The following is a 23,022-nucleotide window of genomic DNA, read 5'->3' as shown; positions in this document are numbered from 1 at the left end:
GCAGCTGCTGGAACGACAACCACTGAAAAATCAACAACAACAACTGCACAAACAACAACTGCTCCAACAACTACATCTGCTACAACAACAACAACAGCTGCTGGAACAACAACCACTGAAAAATCAACAACAACTGCTCCAACCACTGCATCTTTGACAACAACCACCGAAACATCAACTGCAACAGCTGCACAAACAACAACTGTTCCAACAACTACATCTGCTACAACAACAACAGCTGCTGGAACAACAACCACTGAAAAATCAACAACAACAACTGCTCCAACAACTACATCTTCAACAACAACTGCCGAAACATCAACTCCAACAGCTGCTCCAACAACAACTGCAGTACCAACTACGACAGATGCAAAGTCAGCGGAAAATACAAAAGCTGGTGAAAGAACAACTACTTTGGCAACAACCACTGCACAACCAAAAACAACCACCGTTGCAGAAACAACTACATCTGCTTCAACAACAACAGCAGCTGCAGGAAAATCAACCACTGAAAAATCAACAACAACAACTGCTCCAACAACTACATCTTCTACAACAACCACCGAAACATCAACAACAACAGCTGCACAAACAACAACTGCTCCAACAACTACATCTGCTACAACAACAACTACATCTGCTTCAACAACAACAGCAGCTGCAGGAAAAACAACCACTGAAAAATCAACAACAACAACTGCTCCAACAACTACATCTTCTACAACAACCACCGAAACATCAACAACAACAGCTGCACAAACAACAACTGCTCCAACAACTACATCTGCTACAACAACAACAACAGCTGCTGGAACAACAACCACTGAAAAATCAACAACAACTGTTCCAACAACTACATCTTTGACAACAACCACCGAAACATCAAGTACAACAGCTGCACAAACAACAACTGTTCCAACAACTACATCTGCTACAACAACAACAGCTGCTGGAAAAACAACCACCGAAACATCAACAACAACAGCTGCACAAACAACAACTGTTCCAACAACAACAATTGCTCCAACAACCACTAAAACATCAACTACAACAGCTGCTCCAACAACTACATCTGCTACAACAACAACAGCTGCTGGAACAACAACCACTGCTCCAACAACCACAGCTGGTTCAAGAACAAAAACAGCTGCTACAACAACTACCACAGCTGCTCCAACAACAACAGCTGTTCCAACTACAAGTGCTGCAGCAACAACAACTTCAACAACAACAACAACTGCAGTACCAACTACGACAGCTGCAAAGTCAGCAGAAAATACAAAAGCTGGTGAAAGAACAAATACTTTGGAAACAACCACTGCACAACCAAAAACAACCACCGTTGCAGAAACAACTACATCTGCTTCAACAACAACAGCAGCTGCTGGAACAACAACCACTGAAAAATCAACAACAACAACTGCTCCAACAATTACATCTTCTACAACAACCACCGAGACATCAACAACAACAGCTGCACAAACAACATCTGTTCCAACAACTACATCTGCTACAACAACAACAACAGCTGCTGGAACAAAAACCACTGAAAAATCAACAACTGCTCCAACAACTACATCTTTGACAACAACCACCGAAACATCAACAACAACAGCTGCTGGAAAAACAACCACTGAAAAATTAACAACAAAAACTGCTCCAACAACTACATCTTCAACAACATCCACCGAAATATCAACTACAACAGCTGCTCCAACAACTACATCTGCTACATCAACAACAGCTAATACAACAACTACCACAGCTGCTCCAACAACAACAGCTGCTGGAACAACAACCACTGCAAAATCAACAACAACAATTGCTCCAACAACCACTGAAACAACAACTACCACAGCTGCTCCAACAACAACAGCTGTCCCAACAACAAGTGCTGCAGCAACAACAACTTCAACTACAACAACAACTACAGTACCAACTACGACAGCTGCAAAGTCAGCAGAAAATACAAAAGCTGGTGAAATAACAACTACTTTGGCAACAACCACTGCACAACCAAAAACAACCACCGTTGCAGAAACAACTACATCTGCTTCAACAACAACAGCAGCTGCTGGAAAAACAACCACTGAAAAATCAACAACTGCTCCAACAACTACATCTTCAACAACAACCACCGAAACATCAACAACAACAGCTGCACAAACAACAACTGTTCCAACAACTACATCTTCTACAACAACAACAGCTGCTGGAATAAATACCACTGAAAAATTAACAACAAAAACTGCTCCAACAACAACAATTGCTCCAACAACCACTGAAACATCAACTACAACAGCTGTTCCAACAACTACATCTGCTACAACAACTACATCTTCAACAACAACCACCGAAACATCAACTCCAACATTTGCTCCAAAAACTACATCTGCTACAAAAACAACTGCTCCAACAACTACATCTGCTACAACAACAACAACAGCTGCTGGAACAACAACCACTGCAAAATCAACAACAACAATTGCTCCAACAACCAGTGAAACATCAACTACAACAGCTGCTCCAACAACTACATCTGCTACAACAACAACAGCTGCTGGAACAACAACCACTGCAAAATCAACAACAACAATTGCTCCAACAACCACTGAAACATCAACTACAACAGCTGCTCCAACAACTACATCTGCTACAACAACAACAGCTGCTGGAACAACAGCCACTGCTCCAACAACCACAGGTGGTTCAAGAACAAAAACAGCTGGTACAACAACTACCACAGCTGCTCCAACAACAACAGCTGTTCCAACTACAAGTGCTGCAGCAACAACAACTTCAACAACAACAACAACTGCAGTACCAACTACGACAGCTGCAAAGTCAGCAGAAAATACAAAAGCTGGTGAAATAACAACTACTTTGGCAACAACAACTGCACAACCAAAAACAACCACCGTTGCAGAAACAACTACATCTGCTTCAACAACAACAGCAGCTGCTGGAAAAACAACCACTGAAAAATCAACAACAACAACTGCTCCAACAATTACATCTTCTACAACAACCACCGAAACATCAACAACAACAGCTGAACAAACAACAACTGCTCCAACAACTACATCTGCTACAACAACTACATCCGCTACAACAACCACTGAAAAATCAACAACAACAACTGCTCCAACAACTACATCTTCTACAACAACAGCTGCTGGAACAACAACAGCTGAAACATCAACTACAACAGCTGCTCCAACAATTACATCTTCTACAACAATAACAGCTGCTGGAACAAATACCACTGAAAAATTAACAACAAAAACTGCTCCAACAACAACAATTGCTCCAACAACCACTGAAACATCAACTACAACAGCTGTTCCAACAACTACATCTGCTACAACAACTACATCTTCAACAACAACCACCGAAACATCAACTCCAACATTTGCTCCAAAAACTACATCTGCTACAAAAACAACTGCTCCAACAACTACATCTGCTACAACAACAACAACAGCTGCTACAACAACTACCACAGCTGCTCCAACAACAACAGCTGTTCCAACAACAAGTGCTGCAGCAACAACAACTTCAACAACAACAACAACAACTGCAGTACCAACTACGACAGCTGCAAAGTCAGCAGAAAATACAAAAGCTGGTGAAAGAACAACTACGTTGGCAACAACCACTGCACAACCAAAAACAACCACTGTTGCAGAAACAACTACATCTGCTTCAACAACAACAGCAGCTGCTGGAACGACAACCACTGAAAAATCAACAACAACAACTGCACAAACAACAACTGCTCCAACAACTACTTCTGCTACAACAACAACAACAGCTGCTGGAACAACAACCACTGAAAAATCAACAACAACTACTCCAACAACTGCATCTTTGACAACAACCACCGAAACATCAACTACAACAGCTGCACAAACAACAACTGTTCCAACAACTACATCTGCTACAACAACAACGGCTGCTGGAACAACAACCACTGAAAAATCAACAACAACAACTGCTCCAACAACCACTGAAACATCGACTACAACAGCTGCTCCATCAATTACATCTGCTACAACAACAACAACTGCTCCAACAACCACCGAAACATCAACTACAACAGCTGCACAAACAACAACTGTTCCAACAACTACATCTGCTACAACAACAACAACAGCTGCTGGAACAACAACCACTGAAAAATCAACAACAACAACTGCTCCAACAACTACATCTTCAACAACAACCACCGAAACATCAACTCCAACAACTACATCTGCTACAACAACAACAGCTGCTGAAACAACAACCACTGAAAAATCAACAACAACAACTGCTCCAACAACTACATCTTTGACAACAACCACCGAAACATCAAGTACGACAGCTGCACAATCAACAACTGTTCCAACAACTACATCTGCTACAACAACAACAGCTGCTGGAACAACAACCACTGAAAAATCAACAACAACAATTGCTCCAACAACCACTGAAACATCGACTACAACAGCTGCTCCAACAACTACATCTGCTTCAACAACAACAGCAGCTGCTGGAACGACAACCACTGAAAAATCAACTACAACAGCTGCACAAACAACAACTGTTCCAACAACTACATCTGCTACAACAACAACAGCTGCTGGAACAACAACCACTGAAAAATCAACAACAACAACTGCTCCAACAACTACATCTTCAACAACAACTGCAGTACCATCTACGACAGCTGCAAAGTCAGCGGAAAATACAAAAGCTGGTGAAAGAACAACTACTTTGGCAACAACCACTGCACAACCAAAAACAACCACCGTTGCAGAAACAACTACATCTGCTTCAACAACAACAGCAGCTGCTGGAAAAACAACCACTGAAAAATCAACAACAACAACTGCTCCAACAACAACATCTTCTACAACAACCACCGAAACATCAACAACAACAGCTGCACAAACAACAACTGCTCCAACAACTACATCTGCTACAACAACAACAACAGCTGCTGGAACAACAACCACTGAAAAATCAACAACAACTGCTCCAACAACTACATCTTTGACAACAACCACCGAAAAATCAAGTACAACAGCTGCACAAACAACAACTGTTCCAACAACTACATCTGCTACAACAACAACAGCTGCTGGAAAAACAACCACCGAAACATCAACAACAACAGCTGCACAAACAACAACTGCTCCAACAACTACATCTGCTACAACAACAACAGCTAATACAACAACTACCACAGCTGCTCCAACAACAACAGCTGTCCCAACAACAAGTGCTGCAGCAACAACAACTTCAACAACAACAACAACAACTACAGTACCAACTACGACAGCTGCAAAAACAGCAGAAAATACAAAAGCTGGTGAAAGAACAACTACTTTGGCAACAACCACTGAACAACCAAAAACAACCACCGTTGGAGAAACAATTACATCTGCTTCAACAACAACAGCAGCTGCTGGAACAACAACCACTGAAAAATCAACAACAACAACTGCTCCAACAACTACATCTTCTACAACAACAACAGCTGCTGGAACAACAACCACTGCAAAATCAACAACAACAATTGCTCCAACAACCACTGAAACATCAACAACAACAACTGCTCCAACAATTACATCTTCTACAACAACCACCGAAACATCAACAACAACTGCTGCACAAACAACAACTGTTCCAACAACTACATCTGCTACAACAACAACGGCTGCTGGAGCAACAACCACTGAAAAATCAACAACAACTGCTCCAACACCTACATCTTCTACAACAACCACAGAAAAATCAACAAGAACTGCACAAACAACAACTGCTCCAACAACTACATCTGCTACAGTAACAACAACAGCTGCTGGAACAACAACCACTGAAAAATCAACAACAACTGCTCCAACAACTACATCTTTGACAACAACCACCGAAACATCAACTACAACAGCTGCACAAACAACAACTGTTCCAACAAGTACATCTTCTACAAAAACAACAGCTGCTGGAACAAATACCACTGAAAAATTAACAACAAAAACTGCTCCAACAACAACAATTGCTCCAACAACCACTGAAACATCAACTACAACAGCTGTTCCAACCACTACATCTGCTACAACAACTACATCTTCAACAACAACCACCGAAACATCAACTCCAACAGCTGCTAAAATAACAACATCTGCTACAAAAACAACTGCTCCAACAACTACATCTGCTACAACAACAACAACAGCTGCTGGAACAACAACCACTGAAAAATCAACAACAACTGCTCCAACAACTACATCTTTGACAACAACCACCGAAACATCAAGTAGAACAGCTGCACAAACAACATCTGTTCCAACAACTACATCTGCTACAACAACAACAGCTGCTGGAACAACAACCACTGAAAAATCAACAACAACAACTGCTCCAACATCTACATCTTCAACAACAACCACCGAAATATCAACTACAACAGCTGCTCCAACAACTACATCTGCTAAAACAACAACAGCTACTACAACAACTACCACAGCTGCTCCAAAAACAACAGCTGTCCCAACAACAAGTGCTGCAGCAACAACAACTTCAACTACAACAACAACTACAGTACCAACTACGACAGCTGCAAAGTCAGCAGAAAATACAAAAGCTGGTGAAAGAACAACTACTTTGGCAACAACCACTGCACAACCAAAAACAACCACCGTTGCAGAAACAATTACATCTGCTTCAACAACAACAGCAGCTGCTGGAACAACAACCACTGAAAAATCAACAACAACAACTGCTCCAACAACTACATCTTCTGCAATAACAACAGCTGCTGGAACAACAACAGCTGAAACATCAACTACAACAGCTGATCCAACAACTACATCTTCTACAACTACAACAGCTGCTGGAACAACAACCACTGCTCCAACAACCACAGGTGGTTCAAGAACAAAAACAGCTGCTACAACAACTACCACTGCAAAATCAACAACAACAATTGCTCCAATAACCACTGAAACGTCAACTACAACAGCTGCTCCAACAACTACATCTGCTACAACAACAACAGCTGCTGGAACAACAACAACTACTCCAACAACCACAGCTGGTTCGAGAACAAAAACAGCTGCTACAACAACTACCACAGCTGCTCCAACAACAACAGCTGTTCCAACTACAAGTGCTGCAGCAACAACAACAGCTGCTGGAACAACAACCACTGAAAAATCAACAACAACTGCTCCAACAACTACATCTTCTACAACAACAACTGAAACATCAAGTACAACAGCTGCACAAACAACAACTGTTCCAACAACTACATCTGCTACAACAACAACGGCTGCTGGAACAACAACCACTGAAAAATCAACAACAACAACTGCTCCAACAACTACATCTGCTACAACAACCACCGAAAAATCAACAACAACAGCTGCACAAACAACAACTGTTCCAACAACTACATCTGCTACAACAACAATGGCTGCTGGAACAACAACCACTGAAAAATCAACAACAACTGCACAAACAACAACTGCTCCAACAACTACATCTGCTACAGCAACAACAACAGCTGCTGGAACAACAACCACTGAAAAATCAACAACAACTGCTCCAACAACTACATCTTCTACAACAACAACCGAAACATCAACAACAGCTGCACAAACAACAACTGCTCCAACAACTACATCTGCTACAGCAACAACAACAGCTGCTGGAACAACAACCACTGCAAAATCAACAACAACAATTGCTCCAATAACCACTGAAACATCAACTACAACAGCTGCTCCAACAACTACATCTGCTACAACAACAACAGCTGCTGGAACAACAACCACTGCAAAATCAACAACAACAATTGCTCCAATAACCACTGAAACGTCAACTACAACAGCTGCTCCAACAACTACATCTGCTACAACAACAACAGCTGCTGGAACAATAACAACTACTCCAACAACCACAGCTGGTTCGAGAACAAAAACAGCTGCTACAACAACTACCACAGCTGCTCCAACAACAACAGCTGTTCCAACTACAAGTGCTGCAGCAACAACAACTTCAACAACAACAACAACTGCAGTACTAACTATGACAGCTGCAAAGTCAGCAGAAAATACAAAAGCTGGTGAAAGAACTACTTTGGCAACAACAACTCCACAACCAAAAACAACCACCGTTGCAGAAACAACTACATCTGCTTCAACAACAACAGCTGCTGCTGGAAAAACAACCACTGAAATATCAACTACAACAAATGCTCCAACAATTACATCTTCTACAATAACCACCGAAACATCAACAACAACAGCTGCACAAACAACAACTGTTCCAACAACTACATCTGCTACAACAACAAAGGCTGCTGGAACAACAACCACTGAAAAATCAACAACAACTGCACAAACAACAACTGCTCCAACAACTACATCTGCTACAGCAACAACAACAGCTGCTGTAACAACAACCACTGAAAAATCAACAACAACTGCTCCAACAACTACATCTTCTACAATAACCACCGAAACATCAACAACAACAGCTGCACAAACAACAACTGTTCCAACAACTACATCTGCTACAACAACAACGGCTGCTGGAACAACAACCACTGAAAAATCAACAACAACAACTGCTCCAACAACTACATCTTCTACAACAACAACAGCTGCTGGAACAACAACCACTGAAAAATCAACAACAACTGCTCCAACAACTACATCTTCTACAACAACCACCGAAAAATCAACAACAACTGCACAAACAACTGTTCCAACAATTACATCTGCTACAACAACAACGGCTGCTGGAACAACAACCAATGAAAAATCAACAACAACAACTGCTCCAACAACAACTGTTCCAACAACTACATCTTCTACAACAACAACAACTGCAGTACCACCTATGACAGCTGCAAAGTCAGCAGAAAATACAAAAGCTGGTGAAAGAACTACTTTGGCAACAACAACTCCACAACCAAAAACAACCACCGTTGCAGAAACAACTACATCTGCTTCAACAACAACAGCTGCTGCTGGAAAAACAACCACTGAAATATCAACTACAACAAATGCTCCAACAATTACATCTTCTACAATAACCACCGAAACATCAACAACAACAGCTGCACAAACAACAACTGTTCCAACAACTACATCTGCTACAACAACAAAGGCTGCTGGAACAACAACCACTGAAAAATCAACAACAACTGCACAAACAACAACTGCTCCAACAACTACATCTGCTACAGCAACAACAACAGCTGCTGTAACAACAACCACTGAAAAATCAACAACAACTGCTCCAACAACTACATCTTCTACAATAACCACCGAAACATCAACAACAACAGCTGCACAAACAACAACTGTTCCAACAACTACATCTGCTACAACAACAACGGCTGCTGGAACAACAACCACTGAAAAATCAACAACAACAACTGCTCCAACAACTACATCTTCTACAACAACAACAGCTGCTGGAACAACAACCACTGAAAAATCAACAACAACTGCTCCAACAACTACATCTTCTACAACAACCACCGAAAAATCAACAACAACTGCACAAACAACTGTTCCAACAACTACATCTGCTACAACAACAACGGCTGCTGGAACAACAACCAATGAAAAATCAACAACAACAACTGCTCCAACAACAACTGTTCCAACAACTACATCTTCTACAACAACAACAGCTGCTGGAACAACAACCACTGAAAAATCAACAACAACTGCTCCAACAACTACATCTGCTATAGCAACAACAACAGCTGCTGGAACAACAACCACCGAAAAATCAACAACAACTGCTCCAACAACTATATCTTCTACAACAACCACCGACAAATCAACAACAACTGCACAAACAACAACTGTTCCAACAACTACATCTGCTACAACAACAACGGCTGCTGGAACAACAACCAATGAAAAATCAACAACAACAACTGCTCCAACAACTACATCTTCTACAACAACAACCGAAACATCAAGTACAACAGCTGCACAAACAACAACCTCTCCAACAACTACTTCTTCTACTACAACCACCGAAAAATCAACAACAACAGCTGCACAAACAACAACTGCTCCAACAACTACATCTGCTACAGCAACAACAACAGCTGCTGGAACAAGAACCACTGAAAAATCAACAACAACTGTTCCAACAACAACAATTGCTCCAACAACCACTGAAACATCAACTACAACAGCTGCTCCAAAAACTGCATCTGCTACAACAACAGCAGCTGCTAGGACAACAACCACTGCTCCAACAACCACAGCTGGTTCAAGAATAAAAACAGCTGCTACAACAACTACCACAGCTGTTCCAACAACAACAGCTGTTCCAACAACAAGTGCTGCAGCAACAACAACTTCAACAACAACAACAACTGCAGTACCAACTACGACAGCAGCAAAGTCAGCAGAAAATACAACAGCTGGTGAAGGAACAACTACTTTGGCAACAACCACTGCACAACCAAAAACAACCACTGTTGCAGAAACAACTACATCTGTTTCAACAACAACAGCAACTGCTGGAATAACAACCACTGAAAAGTCAACAACAACAACTGCTCCAACAACTACATCTTCTACAACAACCACTGAAACATCAACAACAGCTGCACAAACAACAACTGCTCCAACAACTACATCTGCTACAACAACAACAACAGCTGCTGGAACAACAACCACTGAAAAATCAACAACAACTGCTCCAACAACTACATCTTCTACAACAACAACCGAAACATCAAGTACAACAGCTGCACAAACAACAACTGTTCCAACAACTACATCTGCTACAACAACAACGGCTGCTGGAACAACAACCACTGAAAAATCAACAACAACAACTGCTCCAACAACTACATCTTCTACAACAACCACCGAAAAATCAACAACAACAGCTGCACAAACAACAACTGCTCCAACAACTACATCTGCTACAGCAACAACAACAGCTGCTGGAACAACAACCACTGAAAAATCAACAACAACTGCTCCAACAACTGCACCATCAACAACAACCACCGAAATATCAACAACAACAGCTGCTCCAAAAACTACATCTGCTACAACAACAGCAGCTGCTGGAACAACAACCAATGAAAAATCAACAACAACAACTGCTCCAACAACAACTGTTCCAACAACTACATCTTCTACAATAACCACCGAAACATCAACAACAGCAGCTGCACAAACAACTGTTCCAACAACTACATCTGCTACAACAACAACGGCTGCTGGAACAACAACCAATGAAAAATCAAAAACAACAACTGCTCCAACAACAACTGTTCCAACAACTACATCTTCTACAATAACCACCGAAACATCAACAACAACAGCTGCAGAAACATCAACTGCTCCAACAACTACATCTGCTACAACAACAACGGCTGCTGGAACAACAACCACTGAAAAATCAACAACAACAACTGCTCCAACAACTACATCTTCTACAACAACCACCGAAAAATCAACAACAACAGCTGCACAAACAACAACTGATCCAACAACTACATCTGCTACAGCAACAACAACAGCTGCTGGAACAACAACCACTGAAAAATCAACAACAACTGCTCCAACAACTACATCTTCTACAACAACCACCGAAAAATCAACAACAACTGCACAAACAACAACTGCTCCAACAACTACATCTGCTACAGCAACAACAACAGCTGCTGGAACAACAACAGCTGCTGGAACAACAACCACTCAAAAATCAACAACAACTGCTCCAACAACTACATCTTCTACAACAAACACCGAAAAATCAACAACAGCTGCACAAACAACAACTGTTCCAACAACTACATCTGCTACAACAACAACAGCTGCTGGAACAACAACAGCTGCTGGAACAACAACCACTCAAAAATCAACAACAACTGCTCCAACAACTACATCTTCTACAACAACCACCGAAACATCAACAACAACAGCTGCACAATCAACAACTGTTCCAACAACTACATCTGCTACAACAACAACGGCTGCTGGAACAACAACCACTGAAAAATCAACAACAACAACTGCTCCAACAACTACATCTTCTACAACAGCCACCGAAAAATCAACAACAACAGCTGCACAAACAACAACTGCTCCAACAACTACATCTGCTACAGCAACAACAACAGCTGCTGGAACAACAACCACTGAAAAATCAACAACAACTGCTCCAACAACTACATCTTCTACAACAACCACCGAAAAATCAACAACAACTGCACAAACAACAACTGCTCCAACAACTACATCTGCTACAGCAACAACAACAGCTGCTGGAACAACAACAGCTGCTGGAACAACAACCACTCAAAAATCAACAACAACTGCTCCAACAACTACATCTTCTACAACAACCACCGAAATATCAACAACAACTGCACAAACAACAACTGCTCCAACAACTACATCTGCTACAACAACAACAACAGCTGCTGGAACAACAACCACTGAAAAATCAACAACAACTGTTCCAACAACTACATCTGCTACAACAACAACAGCTGCTGGAACAACAACAGCTGCTGGAACAACAACCACTGAAAAATCAACAACAACAACTGCTCCAACAACTACATCTTCTACAACAACCACCGAAAAATCAACAACAACAGCTGCACAAACAACAACTGCTCCAACAACTACATCTGCTACAGCAACAACAACAGCTGCTGGAACAACAACCACTGAAAAATCAACAACAACTGCTCCAACAACTACATCTTCTACAACAACAACCGAAACATCAAGTACAACAGCTGCACAAACAACAACTGTTCCAACAACTACATCTGCTACAACAACAACGGCTGCTGGAACAACAACCACTGAAAAATCAACAACAACAACTGCTCCAACAACTACAACTTCTACAACAACCACCGAAAAATCAACAACAACAGCTGCACAAACAAAAACTGCTCCAACAACTACATCTGCTACAGCAACAACAACAGCTGCTGGAACAACAACCACTGCAAAATCAACAACAACAACTGCTCCAACAACTACATCTTCAACAACAACCACCGAAATATCAACTGCAACAGCTGCTCCAACAACTACATCTGCTACAACAACAACAGCTGCTGGAACAACAACCACTGCTGGTTCAAGAACAAAAACAGCTGCTACAACAACTACCACAGCTGTTCCAACAACAACAGCTGTTCCAACAACAAGTGCTGCAGCAACAACAACTTCAACAACAACAACAACTGCAGTACCAACTACGACAGCTGCAAAGTCAGCAGAAAATACCACAGCTGGTGAAGGAACAACTACTTTGGCAACAACCACTGCACAACCAAAAACAACCACTGTTGCAGAAACAACTACATCTGCTACAACAACAACAACAACTGCTGGAACAACAACCACTGAAAAATCAACAACAACTGCTCCAACAACTACATCTTTGACAACAACAACCGAAACATCAACAACAACAGCTGCACAAACAACAACTGCTCCAACAACTACACCTGCTACAACAACAACAGCTGCTGGAACAACAACCACTGCAAAATCAACAACAACAACTGCTCCAACAACTACATCTTCTACAACAATCACCGAAACATCAACAACAACAGCTGCACAAACAACAACTGTTCCAACAACAACAATTGCTCCAACAACCACTGAAACATCAACTACAACAGCTGCTCCAACAAATACATCTGCTACAACAACAACAGCTGCTGGAACAACAACCACTGCTCCAACAACCACAGCTGTTCCAACAACAAGTGCTGCAGCAACAACAACTTCAACAACGACAACAACTGCAGTACCTACTACGACAGCAGCAAAGTCAGCAGAAAATACAACAGCTGGTGAAGGAACAACTACTTTGGCAACAACCACTGCACAACCAAAAACAACCACTGTTGCAGAAACAACTACATCTGTTTCAACAACAACAGCAACTGCTGGAATAACAACCACTGAAAAGTCAACAACAACAACTGCTCCAACAACTACTTCTTCTACAACAACCACTGAAACATCAACAACAGCTGCACAAACAACAACTGCTCCAACAACTACATCTGCTACAACAACAACAACAGCTGCTGGAACAACAACCACTGAAAAATCAACAACAACTGTTCCAACAACTACATCTGCTACATCAACAACAGCTGCTGGAACAACAACAGCTGCTGGAACAACAACCACTGAAAAATCAACAACAACTGCTCCAACAACTACATCTTCTACAACAACCACCGAAACATCAACAACAACAGCTGCACAAACAACAACTGTTCCAACAACTACATCTGCTACAACAACAATGGCTGCTGGAACAACAACCACTGAAAAATCAACAACAACAACTGCTCCAACAACTACATCTTCTACAACAACCACCGAAAAATCAACAACAACAGCTGCACAAACAACAACTGCTCCAACAACTACATCTGCTACAGCAACAACAACAGCTGCTGGAACAACAACCACTGAAAAATCAACAACAACTGCTCCAACAACTACATCTTCTACAACAACCACCGAAACATCAACAACAACAGCTGCACAAACAACAACTGTTCCAACAACTACATCTGCTACAACAACAATGGCTGCTGGAACAACAACCACTGAAAAATCAACAACAACAACTGCTCCAACAACTACATCTTCTACAACAACCACCGAAAAATCAACAACAAGAGCTGCACAAACCACAACTGCTCCAACAACTACATCTACTTCAACAACAACTGCAGCTGCTGGAAAAACAACCACTGAAAAATCAACAACAACAACTGCTCCAACAATTACATCTTCTACAACAACCACCGAAAAATCAACAACAACAGCTGCACAAACAACAACTGCTCCAACAACTACATCTGCTACAGCAACAACAACAGCTGCTGGAACAACAACCACTGAAAAATCAACAACAACTGCTCCAACAACTACATCTTCAACAACAACCACCAAAATATCAACTACAACAGCTGCTCCAAAAACTACATCTGCTACAACAACAGCAGCTGCTATAACAACAACCACTGCTCCAACAACCACAGCTGGTTCAAGAACAAAAACAGCTGCTACAACAACTACCACAGCTGTTCCAACAACAACAGCTGTTCCAACAACAAGTGCTGCAGCAACAACAACTTCAACAACAACAACAACTGCAGTACCAACTACGACAGCTGCAAAGTCAGCAGAAAATACCACAGCTGGTGAAGGAACAACTACTTTGGCAACAACCACTGCACAACCAAAAACAACCACTGTTGCAGAAACAACTACATCTGCTACAACAACAACAACAACTGCTGGAACAACAACCACTGAAAAATCAACAACAACTGCTCCAACAACTACATCTTTGACAACAACAACCGAAACATCAACAACAACAGCTGCACAAACAACAACTGTTCCAACAACTACACCTGCTACAACAACAACAGCTGCTGGAACAACAACCACTGCAAAATCAACAACAACAACTGCTCCAACAACTACATCTTCTACAACAATCACCGAAACATCAACAACAACAGCTGCACAAACAACAACTGTTCCAACAACAACAATTGCTCCAACAAATACATCTTCTACAACAACAACCGAAACATCAACAACAACAGCTGCACAAACAACAACTGCTCCAACAAATACATCTTCTACAACAACAACAGCTGCTGGAACAACAACCACTGCAAAATCAACAACAACAATTGCTCCAATAACCACTGAAACATCAACTACAACAGCTGCTCCAACAACTACATCTGCTACAACAACAACAGCTGCTGGAACAACAACAGCTGCTGGAACAACAACCACTCAAAAATCAACAACAACTGCTCCAACAACTACATCTTCTACAACAACCACCGAAAAATCAACAACAGCTGCACAAACAACAACTGTTCCAACAACTACATCTGCTACAACAACAACAGCTGCTGGAACAACAACCACTGAAAAATCAACAACAACTGCTCCAACAACTACATCTTCTACAACAACCACCGAAACATCAACAACAACAGCTGCACAAACAACAACTGTTCCAACAACTACATCTGCTACAACAACAACGGCTGCTGGAACAACAACCACTGAAAAATCAACAACAACAACTGCTCCAACAACTACATCTTCTACAACAACCACCGAAAAATCAACAACAACTGCTGCACAAACAACAACTGCTCCAACAACTACATCTGCTACAGCAACAACAACAGCTGCTGGAACAACAACCACTGAAAAATCAACAACAACTGCTCCAACAACTACATCTTCTACAACAACAACCGAAACATCAAGTACAACAGCTGCACAAACAACAACTGTTCCAACAACTACATCTGCTACAACAACAACGGCTGCTGGAACAACAACCACTGAAAAATCAACAACAACAACTGCTCCAACAACTACATCTTCTACAACAACCACCGAAAAATCAACAACAACAGCTGCACAAGCAACAACTGCTCCAACAACTACATCTGCTACAGCAACAACAACAGCTGCTGGAACAACAACAGCTGCTGGAACAACAACAACTACAAAATCAACAACAACTGCTCCAACAACTACATCTTCTACAACAACCACCGAAAAATCAACAACAACAGCTGCACAAACAACAACTGCTCCAACAACTACATCTGCTACAGCAACAACAACAGCTGCTGGAACAACAACCACTGAAAAATCAACAACAACTGCTCCAACATCTACATCTTCTACAACAACCACCGAAAAATCAACAACAACTGCACAAACAACAACTGCTCCAACAACTACATCTGCTACAGCAACAACAACAGCTGCTGGAACAACAACAGCTGCTGGAACAACAACCACTCAAAAATCAACAACAACTGCTCCAACAACTACATCTTCTACAACAACCACCGAAAAATCAACAACAGCTGCACAAACAACAACTGTTCCAACAACTACATCTGCTACAACAACAACAGCTGCTGGAACAACAACCACTGAAAAATCAACAACAACTGCTCCAACAACTACATCTTCTACAACAACAACCGAAACATCAAGTACAACAACTGCACAAACAACAACTGTTCCAACAACTACATCTGCTACAACAACAACGGCTGCTGGAACAACAACCACTGAAAAATCAACAACAACTGCTCCAACAACTACATCTTCTACAACAACCACCGAAAAATCAACAACAACTGCACAAACAACAACTGCTCCAACAACTACATCTGCTACAGCAACAACAACAGCTGCTGGAACAACAACAGCTGCTGGAACAACAACCACTCAAAAATCAACAACAACTGCTCCAACAACTACATCTTCTACAACAACCACCGAAAAATCAACAACAGCTGCACAAACAACAACTGTTCCAACAACTACATCTGCTACAACAACAACAGCTGCTGGAACAACAACCACTGAAAAATCAACAACAACTGCTCCAACAACTACATCTTCTACAACAACCACCGAAACATCAACAACAACAGCTGCACAAACAACAACTGTTCCAACAACTACATCTGCTACAACAACAACGGCTGCTGGAACAACAACCACTGAAAAATCAACAACAACAACTGCTCCAACAACTACATCTTCTACAACAACCACCGAAAAATCAACAACAACTGCTGCACAAACAACAACTGCTCCAACAACTACATCTGCTACAGCAACAACAACAGCTGCTGGAACAACAACCACTGAAAAATCAACAACAACTGCTCCAACAACTACATCTTCTACAACAACAACCGAAACATCAAGTACAACAGCTGCACAAACAACAACTGTTCCAACAACTACATCTGCTACAACAACAACGGCTGCTGGAACAACAACCACTGAAAAATCAACAACAACAACTGCTCCAACAACTACAACTTCTACAACAACCACCGAAAAATCAACAACAACAGCTGCACAAACAAAAAGTGCTCCAACAACTACATCTGCTACAGCAACAACAACAGCTGCTGGAACAACAACCACTGAAAAATCAACAACAACTGCTCCAACAACTACATCTTCAACAACAACCACCGAAATATCAACTGCAACAGCTGCTCCAACAACTACATCTGCTACAACAACAACAGCTGCTGGAACAACAACCACTGCTGGTTCAAGAACAAAAACAGCTGCTACAACAACTACCACAGCTGTTCCAACAACAACAGCTGTTCCAACAACAAGTGCTGCAGCAACAACAACTTCAACAACAACAACAACTGCAGTACCAACTACGACAGCTGCAAAGTCAGCAGAAAATACCACAGCTGGTGAAGGAACAACTACTTTGGCAACAACCACTGCACAACCAAAAACAACCACTGTTGCAGAAACAACTACATCTGCTACAACAACAACAACAACTGCTGGAACAACAACCACTGAAAAATCAATAACAACTGCTCCAACAACTTCATCTTTGACAACAACAACCGAAACATCAACAACAACAGCTGCACAAACAACAACTGTTCCAACAACTACACCTGCTACAACAACAACAGCTGCTGGAACAACAACCACTGCAAAATCAACAACAACAACTGCTCCAACAACTACATCTTCTACAACAATCACCGAAACATCAACAACAACAGCTGCACAAACAACAACTGTTCCAACAACAACAATTGCTCCAACAACCACTGAAACATCAACTACAACAGCTGCTCCAACAACTACATCTGCTACAACAACAACAGCTGCTGGAACAACAACCACTGAAAAATCAACAACAACTGCTCCAACAACTACATCTTCTACAACAACCACCGAAAAATCAACAACAACAGCTGCACAAACAACAACTGCTCCAACAACTACATCTGCTACAGCAACAACAACAGCTGCTGGAACAACAACCACTGAAAAATCAACAACAACTGCTCCAACAACTACATCTTCTACAACAACCACCGAAAAATTAACAACAACTGCACAAACAACAACTGCTCCAACAACTACATCTGCTACAGCAACAACAACAGCTGCTGGAACAACAACAGCTGCTGGAACAACAACCACTCAAAAATCAACAACAACTGCTCCAACAACTACATCTTCTACAACAACCACCGAAAAATCAACAACAACAGCTGCACAAACAACAACTGCTCCAACAACTACATCTGCTACAGCAACAACAACAGCTGCTGGAACAACAACAACTGAAAAATCAACAACAACTGCTCCAACAACTACATCTTCTACAACAACCACCGAAAAATCAACAACAACTGCACAAACAACAACTGCTCCAACAACTACATCTGCTACAGCAACAACAACAGCTGCTGGAACAACAACAGCTGCTGGAACAACAACCACTCAAAAATCAACAACAACTGCTCCAACAACTACATCTTCTACAACAACCACCGAAAAATCAACAACAGCTGCACAAACAACAACTGTTCCAACAACTACATCTGCTACAACAACAACAGCTGCTGGAACAACAACCACTGAAAAATCAACAACAACTGCTCCAACAACTACATCTTCTACAACAACCACCGAAACATCAACAACAACAACTGCACAAACAACAACTGTTCCAACAACTACATCTGCTACAACAACAACGGCTGCTGGAACAACAACCACTGAAAAATCAACAACAACAACTGCTCCAACAACTACATCTTCTACAACAACCACCGAAAAATCAACAACAACTGCTGCACAAACAACAACTGCTCCAACAACTACATCTGCTACAGCAACAACAACAGCTGCTGGAACAACAACCACTGAAAAATCAACAACAACTGCTCCAACAACTACATCTTCTACAACAACAACCGAAACATCAAGTACAACAGCTGCACAAACAACAACTGTTCCAACAACTACATCTGCTACAACAACAACGGCTGCTGGAACAACAACCACTGAAAAATCAACAACAACAACTGCTCCAACAACTACAACTTCTACAACAACCACCGAAAAATCAACAACAACAGCTGCACAAACAAAAACTGCTCCAACAACTACATCTGCTACAGCAACAACAACAGCTGCTGGAACAACAACCACTGAAAAATCAACAACAACTGCTCCAACAACTACATCTTCAACAACAACCACCGAAATATCAACTGCAACAGCTGCTCCAACAACTACATCTGCTACAACAACAACAGCTGCTGGAACAACAACCACTGCTGGTTCAAGAACAAAAACAGCTGCTACAACAACTACCACAGCTGTTCCAACAACAACAGCTGTTCCAACAACAAGTGCTGCAGCAACAACAACTTCAACAACAACAACAACTGCAGTACCAACTACGACAGCTGCAAAGTCAGCAGAAAATACCACAGCTGGTGAAGGAACAACTACTTTGGCAACAACCACTGCACAACCAAAAACAACCACTGTTGCAGAAACAACTACATCTGCTACAACAACAACAACAACTGCTGGAACAACAACCACTGAAAAATCAACAACAACTGCTCCAACAACTACATCTTTGACAACAACAACCGAAACATCAACAACAACAGCTGCACAAACAACAACTGTTCCAACAACTACACCTGCTACAACAACAACAGCTGCTGGAACAACAACCACTGCAAAATCAACAACAACAACTGCTCCAACAAATACATCTTCTACAACAATCACCGAAACATCAACAACAACAGCTGCACAAACAACAACTGTTCCAACAACAACAATTGCTCCAACAACCACTGAAACATCAACTACAACAGCTGCTCCAACAACTACATCTGCTACAACAACAACAGCTGCTGGAACAACAACCACTGCTCCAACAACCACAGCTGTTCCAACAACAAGTGCTGCAGCAACAACAACGACAACAACTGCAGTACCTACTACGACAGCAGCAAAGTCAGCAGAAAATACAACAGCTGGTGAAGGAACAACTACTTTGGCAACAACCACTGCACAACCAAAAACAACCACTGTTGCAGAAACAACTACATCTGTTTCAACAACAACAGCAACTGCTGGAATAACAACCACTGAAAAGTCAACAACAACAACTGCTCCAACAACTACATCTGCTACAACAACAACAACAGCTGCTGGAACAACAACCACTGAAAAATCAACAACAACTGTTCCAACAACTACATCTGCTACAACAACAACAGCTGCTGGAACAACAACAGCTGCTGGAACAACAACCACTGAAAAATCAACAACAACTGCTCCAACAACTACATCTTCTACAACAACCACCGAAACATCAACAACAACAGCTGCACAAACAACAACTGTTCCAACAACTACATCTGCTACAACAACAACGGCTGCTGGAACAACAACCACTGAAAAATCAACAACAACAACTGCTCCAACAACTACATCTTCTACAACAACCACCGAAAAATCAACAACAACAGCTGCACACACAACAACTGCTCCAACAACTACATCTGCTACAGCAACAACAACAGCTGCTGGAACAACAACAACTACAAAATCAACAACAACTGCTCCAACAACTACATCTTCTACAACAACCACCGAAAAATCAACAACAACAGCTGCACAAACAACAACTGCTCCAACAACTACATCTGCTACAGCAACAACAACAGCTGCTGGAACAACAACCACTGAAAAATCAACAACAACTGCTCCAACAACTACATCTTCTACAACAACCACCGAAAAATCAACAACAACTGCACAAACAACAACTGCTCCAACAACTACATCTGCTACAGCAACAACAACAGCTGCTGGAACAACAACAGCTGCTGGAACAACAACCACTCAAAAATCAACAACAACTGCTCCAACAACTACATCTTCTACAACAACCACCGAAAAATCAACAACAGCTGCACAAACAACAACTGTTCCAACAACTACATCTGCTACAACAACAACAGCTGCTGGAACAACAACCACTGAAAAATCAACAACAACTGCTCCAACAACTACATCTTCTACAACAACCACCGAAACATCAACAACAACAGCTGCACAAACAACAACTGTTCCAACAACTACATCTGCTACAACAACAACGGCTGCTGGAACAACAACCACTGAAAAATCAACAACAACAACTGCTCCAACAACTACATCTTCTACAACAACCACCGAAAAATCAACAACAACTGCTGCACAAACAACAACTGCTCCAACAACTACATCTGCTACAGCAACAACAACAGCTGCTGGAACAACAACCACTGAAAAATCAACAACAACTGCTCCAACAACTACATCTTCTACAACAACAACCGAAACATCAAGTACAACAGCTGCACAAACAACAACTGTTCCAACAACTACATCTGCTACAACAACAACGGCTGCTGGAACAACAACCACTGAAAAATCAACAACAACAACTGCTCCAACAACTACAACTTCTACAACAACCACCGAAAAATCAACAACAACAGCTGCACAAACAAAAACTGCTCCAACAACTACATCTGCTACAGCAACAACAACAGCTGCTGGAACAACAACCACTGAAAAATCAACAACAACTGCTCCAACAACTACATCTTCAACAACAACCACCGAAATATCAACTGCAACAGCTGCTCCAACAACTACATCTGCTACAACAACAACAGCTGCTGGAACAACAACCACTGCTGGTTCAAGAACAAAAACAGCTGCTACAACAACTACCACAGCTGTTCCAACAACAACAGCTGTTCCAACAACAAGTGCTGCAGCAACAACAACTTCAACAACAACAACAACTGCAGTACCAACTACGACAGCTGCAAAGTCAGCAGAAAATACCACAGCTGGTGAAGGAACAACTACTTTGGCAACAACCACTGCACAACCAAAAACAACCACTGTTGCAGAAACAACTACATCTGCTACAACAACAACAACAACTGCTGGAACAACAACCACTGAAAAATCAACAACAACTGCTCCAACAACTTCATCTTTGACAACAACAACCGAAACATCAACAACAACAGCTGCACAA

At 41.6% G+C, this 23,022-nt stretch overlaps 6 protein-coding genes across 6 annotated transcripts; all 6 read left to right on the top strand.

Moving 5' to 3' along the window:
• Window positions 1-367: 367 nt before the first annotated feature.
• On the top strand, window positions 368-4,266 carry LOC138600471 (integumentary mucin A.1-like; the record flags this gene model as incomplete). Its single annotated transcript, XM_069671890.1, has 2 exons — window positions 368-374; window positions 3,689-4,266. Coding segments are annotated over exons 1-2 (585 nt in total), but the record flags the coding sequence as incomplete, so codon positions are not given.
• Window positions 4,267-7,173: 2,907 nt separating this feature from the next.
• LOC138600470 (mucin-22-like) lies at window positions 7,174-9,900 on the top strand (the record flags this gene model as incomplete). The annotated part of the gene is made up of 2 exons (XM_069671889.1): window positions 7,174-8,113; window positions 9,017-9,900. Coding segments are annotated over 2 exons (1,824 nt in total), but the record flags the coding sequence as incomplete, so codon positions are not given.
• Window positions 9,901-10,557: 657 nt separating this feature from the next.
• On the top strand, window positions 10,558-11,034 carry LOC138600609 (integumentary mucin A.1-like; the record flags this gene model as incomplete). Its single annotated transcript, XM_069672068.1, has 1 exon — window positions 10,558-11,034. A coding segment is annotated over one exon (477 nt), but the record flags the coding sequence as incomplete, so codon positions are not given.
• A 372-nt stretch (window positions 11,035-11,406) lies between these two features.
• On the top strand, window positions 11,407-13,038 carry LOC138600585 (mucin-22-like; the record flags this gene model as incomplete). Its single annotated transcript, XM_069672044.1, has 1 exon — window positions 11,407-13,038. A coding segment is annotated over one exon (1,632 nt), but the record flags the coding sequence as incomplete, so codon positions are not given.
• A 1,197-nt stretch (window positions 13,039-14,235) lies between these two features.
• On the top strand, window positions 14,236-18,087 carry LOC138600469 (mucin-22-like; the record flags this gene model as incomplete). Its single annotated transcript, XM_069671888.1, has 2 exons — window positions 14,236-14,769; window positions 15,874-18,087. Coding segments are annotated over 2 exons (2,748 nt in total), but the record flags the coding sequence as incomplete, so codon positions are not given.
• Window positions 18,088-21,264: 3,177 nt separating this feature from the next.
• LOC138600594 (uncharacterized) lies at window positions 21,265-22,203 on the top strand (the record flags this gene model as incomplete). Its single annotated transcript, XM_069672053.1, has 1 exon — window positions 21,265-22,203. A coding segment is annotated over one exon (939 nt), but the record flags the coding sequence as incomplete, so codon positions are not given.
• Window positions 22,204-23,022: the final 819 nt, after the last annotated feature.

Source organism: Semicossyphus pulcher, unplaced genomic scaffold (genome assembly GCF_022749685.1).
Source record: "Semicossyphus pulcher isolate SPU_LCO1_2020_fin unplaced genomic scaffold, fSemPul1.0.p SCAF_21, whole genome shotgun sequence".
NCBI classification, from domain to species: Eukaryota; Metazoa; Chordata; class Actinopteri; order Labriformes; family Labridae; genus Semicossyphus; species Semicossyphus pulcher.
The sequence above is the reverse complement of the archived record's forward strand: the minus strand, read 5'-3'. Positions and strand labels throughout refer to the sequence as shown.